This window comes from Pseudoliparis swirei, chromosome 12 (genome assembly GCF_029220125.1).
Source record: "Pseudoliparis swirei isolate HS2019 ecotype Mariana Trench chromosome 12, NWPU_hadal_v1, whole genome shotgun sequence".
NCBI lineage: Eukaryota > Metazoa > Chordata > Actinopteri > Perciformes > Liparidae > Pseudoliparis > Pseudoliparis swirei.
In genome coordinates this window covers 10,154,389-10,163,674 of record NC_079399.1, presented here as the reverse complement: position 1 = coordinate 10,163,674, position 9,286 = coordinate 10,154,389, and the positions used below count along the sequence as shown (strand labels likewise).

The 9,286-nt window shown below is 41.6% G+C and overlaps 1 protein-coding gene across 1 annotated transcript; it reads left to right on the top strand.

Annotated features, from left to right (window-relative positions):
- The first annotated feature begins 2,270 nt into the window (after positions 1 to 2,270).
- LOC130203016 (uncharacterized) lies at positions 2,271 to 4,651 on the top strand. Its single transcript, XM_056428914.1, has 3 exons — positions 2,271 to 2,710; positions 2,820 to 4,032; positions 4,587 to 4,651. Exons 2-3 carry the CDS (start codon positions 2,964 to 2,966, stop codon positions 4,649 to 4,651), a joined length of 1,134 nt encoding a protein of 377 aa, XP_056284889.1. The 5' UTR covers positions 2,271 to 2,710; positions 2,820 to 2,963.
- The last annotated feature ends 4,635 nt before the right edge of the window (positions 4,652 to 9,286 follow it).

Here is a 9,286-nt window from a genome sequence, read left to right as displayed (position 1 = left end):
TTCTTCCTCATGCCTTCATCTTGCTCTTGCATGCATGAATAAAAACACAGAGGAGACAATCGGTATATCTGATTGTCTTTGTTCAAGGCCATTCTTAAAGGTGCAATGTGGTGCATAGTTTCTATGCCTCAAAGAAACAGGAGGTCAGCATGTTTCCTCTACTACTAGGTCCATTCAATCTAAATCTAAATCAGTTAAACCTTTTTCTTTAAGACAAGCTATCAGCAGGGCAAGAATATGTGGATTTTAGTGAAACTAAATGAGTAAGCTCTGAAAGCTGGTCAAAATGAGACGGCCATCCTATAATTTTCACAAGTGCCATCGACCGATAGTTGACACAAGACATCTGATAGTTGACACAAGACATCTGATAGTTGACACAAGCCATCTGACTATGTACGTTTTTCAAGTTTATTTATTGTATTAAATCCAAATTGGCAGAAACGCCTAAACGACCTGTATCTTCGTCTCATCCAGGAGGCCCCAGGAGGTTCATCCGTCTCCCTTATTTCCTAAACAATGACACAACAACAAATCAAGCAAAGAGTTCAATGTGCTTTGGCCAAAAGACGACAAAAAAGCTTTGAAAATGTATGATAAAAAACATCCTACTATGACTAAGCTTTTACATTTTGATTGACAAGTGAATCGATTAGTTGGCCAGACCTGTGAGAGCGATGCGTCACCGACTGGGCTTTAGTGTTGAGTAAATGAGAGGAATATATTTAGTGTCACTGGATGCCAGACAACAAGCGGGACAGTATGCAATTCTGGAACGAACTTGAAAGAAAAGACAAGTGAAAAACGATGCTTGAACGTGTAAATCAGATTGTGAGTTCTCCTGTTGGGTAACCTCTTCCTTTCTTCCGCAATAAATCACAGATTTGCCTTTGCATCCTGAAAGCTCTTACCCTTGATTTCAAAACAAAACCGTGAGAAATGCCCCCGGACAGCTCTGTGAGGCGGATTCCAGTTGCCATACATGAGGTCATTATTGATTCAGGCTAATCCCTCCCTATGCACAGGATTATCTTTGTCTGAGACTGTACAAATCACTGTTTACCCAAGAAAACAGTATTCATCTGAAAGCCCAGTTGAATTCAATCAGACAAGCAGCTGACACTGATCTGCGCTAATCCTCAATGACGGTCTCTCCCAGCAGGTTATCTATCACCTGATATTCTAGGATGGAAAGGATAGCTTTTATTGAATGCCCAGCTGTGTAACGATCATGGTTTTTTTTGTCATAACGTTTGACATTTAATGCCAAATAATAAAGAACGGAGATTGAAAAACAGGAGAATGCACGGACACACATACAATATACACATACAAACACACATTCTACAGTACACTGAGCGAGGCTTTTGCTTCGTTCACACACCAACATGACCAAACCCATTTATAATATTCATGTTTGGACACACAAAGACTCAAGGCACAGACATATTGAATGCCTTTTCTTTGCTCTCCCAAGATGACATATCGGCTTGTCATGGTTGGCTGGTGTGAACATTGTTTTTAGTTGTGTGCGTGTGTGTGTGTGTGTGAGAGTGAATGAGTATGTGGGACCTTCTTTATCTACATGTTTACATAAGTACCTCGGAGCTCCTTGGGTACTGACCATGAATAGGTCTGACCATAGCACATGCTAACGTTGCACAGCAGACTGACGGACGTGAATTATAGTGGCATGTGCTACATCTGTTTCTCTCTGAAATAAGATTCTTATCTATCCTCTGCTTGAATGCACAAGGACACAGCACACCCACATATGAGGGTAACATTGTATGCATGAAGAGAAGATAGGATTGGTTTAGTATACCAGTGTTATTGTCCAGGAGCACTTCACTCACAAAGCTCCAAAGCAAACCAGCCAAGTGGGAGCAGGACCGAAGCACTCGACTCGTCTTACATTCACATTTAAAGACGCGCGTTGATAAAACAAGGGACAAGATAAAAAGCAACCATCATGGCACATGTGTCTGAATACAAGATGTACTTTCTGTGTGTTGATGATTATATTTAGTTGATAGTGCTTTCAAACTATTGTTTAACTCTAGATAGCCACACTATAATAAACCATCTATTGTCAGAGCCTCAATGTGATGAGCAGGTACCCCATTACCTGTTACTGTCAATAACAGTATCCACACTCGAAAGTGAAGGCGGGGCTTAAAGCAAAAGTTGTTTTAAGACTGACAATGACATTAAAGTGTTACGACAGTCAGCTCTGCTTTTACCGTACACTGTAGATCAGGAAGATGGCGCCAGTGTGTGTGGCCTGCCGTCTGCCGATGTTGTGTGTTTTTGTACTGTTTCTGTCTTTTTTGATGCAAAACGTCAACTCTCTGCTGGTGTATAATCGCCAAACACTGCTGGACCTCCGATTCTCTGCCGCTAATCCGGCAAGGACTACTCGTGGTGGAGATGGAACGTTGCCTCCGTTTTTATCGGGGGGACTGGTTTACCTGTGCCGCACCCCGGCTCCACCTACACGCTGTAAACGCCACCGCCGCCGGGGAAAACGCAGTGGTCGACTGGTGAGAATGAGGGCTTCTTCAGCTCCTCGTCTCCCTTTTCCGAGGCGTTTCCTGGACCCTGTCGACGCCTGGCTGGTACCTGCCGTCGACCCGGATGTGGCTTTCCTGCACCGCGGGACCTGCTCCTCTCGTCCCCGCTGCCGCGGAGTTAATCCGCATAACCTGAGGTCTCTGTGTCGGGCTCCCCGGACCTCTAACGCCGCCAATCTGCCAGCCCCTACCAGGTTTGGCCTGGTCAACGCAAGATCGCTGACTAATAAGACTTTTGTCCTAAAGGATTTCTTCACGTCCAAGGGCTTGGACTTCCTCTTCGTGACTGAGACATGGCTCAGTATTGGTGAGTCCAGCGCGTTCACCGAACTTGTACCGCAGCACTGCTGTTATTTTAACTCTCCGCGGACGTCAGGCCGAGGTGGAGGTATGGCAACTGTTTTTAAGAGTGACTATAAATGCCAGCAGATTTCACTGACATTCTCACCTGGCAGCTTTGAACTGAGCATGTTCGAGCTTGGTCGCGCTCATACAGTGCTGTGTACTGTGGTCTATCGACCTCCCAAATACAATAAGGGATTTTTAAATGTTTTCTCCGATTTCTTGGCTGAAATTATGCCAAAATATGATCGTGTTCTTATTGTTGGGGATTTTAATATTCATGTGTGTTGCCCCGACAAACCTATGGCAAAGGACTTTTTAGACCTTGTTGATTCTTTCAATCTTGTGCAGTCTGTGTCTGGCCCCACGCAGGAACACGGACATACACTTGATCTTGTTTTATCTTATGGTTTGCCTGTTCTCAACCTGGAGATTTGTGGCGCCTTTTTCTCTGATCATATGCCTGTATTATTTGATGTGAGTCTTGCTTGTGAAACGGTTAAACCGTGCGCTCCTGTCCGTTACGGCCGTATGATGAAACCTTCCACTGCTGCTAGTTTCTCTCCTGCATTTCTAAACCTAGCCCAGTCTGATACTATGTCCTCTGACTCCTTGGACACTGAGCAATTAACCTCAGCCTTTCTCTCTTCCTGCACTGGAGCTCTTGACATTGTTGCTCCCCTGAAACTCATGCGCCCCAGACCTAAATCCGAACCCTGGCTTAATGACGTCACTCGCGCTGCTAGGCGTGAATGCCGGCAGGCTGAGCGTAGGTGGAAGAAAGACAAGCTTCATGTAACTCGTGACATTTTGAAAGAAAGCTGGAGAAAGTATCAGAGCATTGTAAAGTTGGAAAAGATGAGTTACTTTTCTAAGATTATCTCTAGTAATTTAAACAAACCTCGTGTTCTTTTTAAAACCATTGATGCGATGCTAAACTCTCCTTTACTCACTTGTATTGAAGCTTCAACTGAGGTATGTGAAAAATTCCTCTGCTATTTCATTGACAAGATCTCCACTATTAGAGCCAGTATCTCACCACCTTCTTTCGACCCCTCCATTGATATCATATGCGCTGTCTTCCAACAGTTTGGACCAGTGTCGTTGTCATCTCTCTGTGATATTGTTGCTAAATTGAGGCCATCGTCTTGTCCCACAGACCCAGTCCCTCCTCGACTTTTCAAAGAGATATGGGACACTATTGGTTCTAATGTCCATACTATTATAAATAGCAGCCTAGAGTCCGGTTCTGTGCCAGTTTATTTCAAACAAGCGGTTGTGGTACCTCTGTTAAAAAACAAATCTGGACACTTCTGTCTTCGCTAACTACAGACCCATCTCGAAACTTCCTTTTATTTCAAAAATATTGGAGAAAGTCGTACTCTTACAGCTGCAGTCTTTCATACATGCACACAATATTTTCGATATGTTTCAATCCGGTTTTAAAGCGCTTCACAGTACTGAGTCTGCCCTTCTAAGAGTGTTCAATGACCTCCTGGTCACTACAGACTCTGGTGACTCTGCTATCTTAATGCTCTTAGACCTCACAGCTGCTTTTGATACGATTGACCATTCCATCCTTATCTCTCGCCTAGAGCACTGTGTGGGTATCAGGGGCACTGCCTTAGAGTGGTTCAGGTCCTACCTGTCCCAGCGATCTTTCTCTGTTAGGCTTGGTGACTTCGCATCGTCTTCTGCCCCCCTATCCTGTGGAGTTCCCCAAGGTTCCATTTTAGGGCCCATTTTATTTTCCTTATACCTTCTCCCCCTTGGGCTCATTTTTAGAAAACATGGCGTCTCCTACCACCTTTATGCGGACGACTCCCAAATATACATACCCCTAAAGAAACGCACCTGCTCTCTGACGCCCCTGGTTGACTGTCTCAATGACATAAAGGCCTGGATGGCGCGACACTTTTTAAACATAAATGAGAGTAAAACGGAGGTAATTGTGTTTGGACCAAATGGCGATGTCCCCTCCATTGACCTGGGTTCCTGCAACAGTATGCAAAACCCATGGTCTCTAATCTGGGCGTTAAAATCGACAGTGCTTTTAAATTAGATAAACAGATAAACTCTGTGGTTAAGTCCAGTTTTATCACCTGAGGCTGCTGTCCAAAATTAAACCGGTTTTATCCGCTTCTGATTTTGAGCGTGTAATTCATGCATTTGTTTCTACGCGTTTAGATTACTGTAATGCACTTTATGCCGGCTTAAACAAGACTTTGCTGGCCGCCTGCAGCGCGTGCAAAACGCTCCGGCTCGGTTGCTTACAGGAACCCGCAAGTACGATCACATCACTCCAGTCCTGTCTTCCCTCCATTGGCTTCCTGTCCACTTTAGAGTTCATTTTAAGATTTTATTGTTTGTTTTAAAGCGCTTAATGGGCTGGCCTCAGTACATCTCTGACCTCATACAGGTGTACACCCCCTCAAGGGGTCTGAGATCGGCTGACCAGCTCCTCCTAGTAGTCCCTAAAACTAAGAAAATTACCAGAGGAGACCGGGCCTTCTCAGCAGTAGCCCCCAGGCTCTGGAACGACCTGCCCCCCCAGGTCAAATTGTCGCCCACCCTCCAAACCTTTAAGTCCCGCCTGAAGACCCACCTCTTTTCCCTCGCTTTCGAGTCAGTTTGAGCTATGTTTTGTATTGATTTCTCTCTATTTTGTTTGTATGCCTTTTATCTACTACTGTAATATTATATTTTATTATTATGCTATGCTTACTGTGAAGCACTTCGTTAAACCCTCTGTTTTTAATATGTGCTATATAAATAAATTGGATTGGATTGGATTGGATAATTGATCTGAAGTTGGTATATGTATTAATATTTATGAAATAGAGCTTCAGATCAGTGTTTTTAATCTGTCTTTAAAGTAAGGCTGACCCAAATATTTTGAAGCTTTGCTATGGTAATCGACTTCCTAATTAGTATTTCTATACATTTCTTCTTCTTCTTCTTCTTCTTCGTGTTACATAGTGGGGACTGCAACTGTAATTTCTTATAAACAAACTGAGGTTGTAAAGCTGGGTAATTAATGCAAACAGGCACTGCTCATTTTGGTGATCCCACATGGAAATATGTATTCATTCTTGCAACTTTGTTCTATTTTAACCCGTAGAAGAAGTCGTGAGCCGTAACTGCACCAACTTCTCCAAGTAACTCTGCTGGCTTTAGATATTTTACAAACTGAGGAAGGAACGAGACAAATCCAATGAAAGAAAACTAACCGGTTTAGAAGCAGTGTGTGCGTATTTGTGTGTGTGTGTGTGTGTGTGTGTGTGAGGCGCAGCTGAACTGCAGTGAACTCTGCGCAGGAAGGGAGCGAGTACGGATATTGACACATTTTAATCGTATGATACTCTTGCTCGTAAGAGTACATTATCTATACACCGGATACTCATTCCATCTGAGTATCCGGCTCAACTACTCATTACAAATGTGGAGGCCAGTGGCAGCTTTGGAGCGAGAGCCCAAGGCACAGGCTTGCCTTTACAATCCAGTTTACTTCCATGGAAGAGGGCCAAAATACATCAGGGCCTCATATTGCCTGTTCTGTATATATCCTTTTTATTTTTGTATTTCCTGAGCGCTTTTCTTTAATGAACAATTTATCTGCAAGGGATCAGTTTCAGGTTTTGTTGATGCTGGACTACTGTTAATAACAAGAATAAATCAATACAAATTACATTCTTCTTCACTATAAGGATCCAGCATTTGCTTATTAGGTATTTATCTCTTAGTTGGCATGAAGCGTCAATGACATGAAGCCAGGAGAAGAATTCATCACATTTCAAAAAATGTCCTGCCTGAAAAGTGCTGTTCAACATTTTTGGTCTTCCAAACATTATAAATTACTGAAGGTACAAATATGCATTGACTTCTCTGGCCTTAATATTTGTGGCAGCGTTGTTAAAGAACAATGATTTAAAGAGTAACCACACCCTCACAACATCTCTAGAGTAGATAACTTCTGTTCATCTCTAATCCCAGACGCAGTATAACAGTCCCAGTCATCGGGTCAACGCACCAGTACTGATACCAGCTTTAGGTCAAATACTGACTCAAACAGCTGGATCGGCTATTAGGCTGATCTGGTATCGGACACCATTATTTCAATTAATAACAATCCATTACGTTTACATATAAGTATTCATTATTTATTTATTTCTAAGTGAGGAAATGAATGTTAATATAGACCCAGATGTTGCCGTACACATAAAAGAAGTCACATCCACACAGTGAGGCGTGGAGATTATTAATTAAACACCGACATCGGAGCGGTACTGAGCACAGGCTGGAACCCAAAGCCCGGGGCTCGGTATCGGTATCAGCTGAGCGCAGACATTTGTGCCCTCACTTCGAAAACTCTTTCCCAAAGTCACCTGATAAATTAAACATAATACAGGACTGTCTCAGAAAATTAGAATATTGTGATAACAGCCAATTCAAGTGATTTGTTTAATACCCTATGATATTATAATATTTATATATTGAATGTGACATTTTTTATTGGTCATTTCTAATTTTTAAGTGACTTTTGTCCTTTTGACTTCCTCTAAATGTGGCTCTAAATAATAACCGTTACAATTAACTTTTCTAGACATTTTGGGCTGACTGACAGCAACCTCGGAGCAGCTCTGACCTCAGGGGGCGAGTGGTTATGTTTCTAGGGTCATGTCGTAAGACTCGTAACCAGCGGATATCCCGGCCAATACTTCCTTTATGTGCGCTGACTAGTTGAGACACGGCGTGTGCGTTTGATTCTATCACGAGTAGCTAAAGCTCATTTTAAACTTATAATGAATTAATAAATATATTTTCCAATGGCCGTTGATGTGCCCTTATTGACCGGCACTGACAGAGGTTCATAAAAGTCATTTATCACTCAATACCCATTTCAATTTCTTTATTTGCCGCTTTTGCATGGTACACTCAGTTATTGTGACATTTTTATCCTCTGAAATAAGAAAAATGTATTTCACTTGTTTTATGTGTGAAAGCCGGTTTTTTTGTCACTTTGTTGAAAAAATCCAATGCCTGTTATAAAAAGGTACACTAAAAGTTGAGAGTTTATAAAATGCAAAGTGCAATATCAGTTTTGTTCTTTCCTTCAGGAATCCTCAACTGCAATTTGTATCCAATTTAGAGTGAGATAGATGGCCTCCATTAAATCCCATGAATAAGTTATTGGAATCGTTTGTGTCGTGATGGGGAAATTATGGGGAAATTGAATTTGCACGCTGATACACACACACACAGTAGCATACGTGCACAAATTTAAATTAAGTCTATAATGTTTCTGAGACATCCAACACCTCCTGGGTTAATAATCTAATGTGATAGGTCTCTACTCTCTGGCTGCCGCCACCGGCCCTGTGTAGACAGGAAGGAGATTAAGTAAAGTAGATCACAAGTCTACCGTACATTTTATTTGAGTTTTTCCATTTTATATAACTTAATAATTATAGTCCAATACATCACAGAAGGAAATAATATACTTTTAACTTATTAAACTTTGAAATCGACAAATAAACACAAATATTAATATAAGCTAATTATAAGCTAATTTAAGATCAAACTTTACCCGCTGCAACAATTAATCAAGCGAATAATGCATTAATAATCATAAGCCAATGACATTATCCTACGGTAAATATATTATTTGACATGCACCATATTTTAAGTATATTTTGACCTGAAATGAAGTGAGGTATGGAGATAATAGCTGGTAAAGATTTCATAAATAGAATGAAACATTTTGAAGGGAAACTGGAGCCATATTCTTATTCTAGTTTGAAATACTTATTATGATTTGCATATTTGTTTTATTTACCTATTTATCTATTTGATTGCTGTCTTTGTGCTGCTTCAACAACTGGATCTCCCTGCTGGGTTTATCTTATATTATTCAACATTAATTTTTAGACTAAATCAAGTGAAAGTATGTGAGAGTTACAGTTATTTGGTAATCCCCCACTTCTCCAATGCAGCAGGTGGAACCTGAAGGTTTCCACTGGGCTTTAGGTCCCAAATCTTCACTCAATTCTTCACTCAATTCAAAACAACAATGGCAGCTTTCAAGGAGCCGAGTGTAGACGCTGCAATAGCATCAGCTAGTCAGAACTGGAAAGTATTCCTTCACTGAAAGAATAGTAAAGAAGATGCACTGAAAGGTTTTTCCCACAGGAAATGATCTTTTGGCTTTTTCTCATCTGGCTGTGCAAGAGTTTGATAGATGGATGGTTCATCCAATCACCAGCCAAGTATTTTTTTAAGTGCCTGCCCTTTTCGAAAAAGTTAAATGTTTCCTTCTCCAATGGTTCCACGTAACAAACCCTCCTGCAGGTCGGCTTGGAAAAGGACATGAG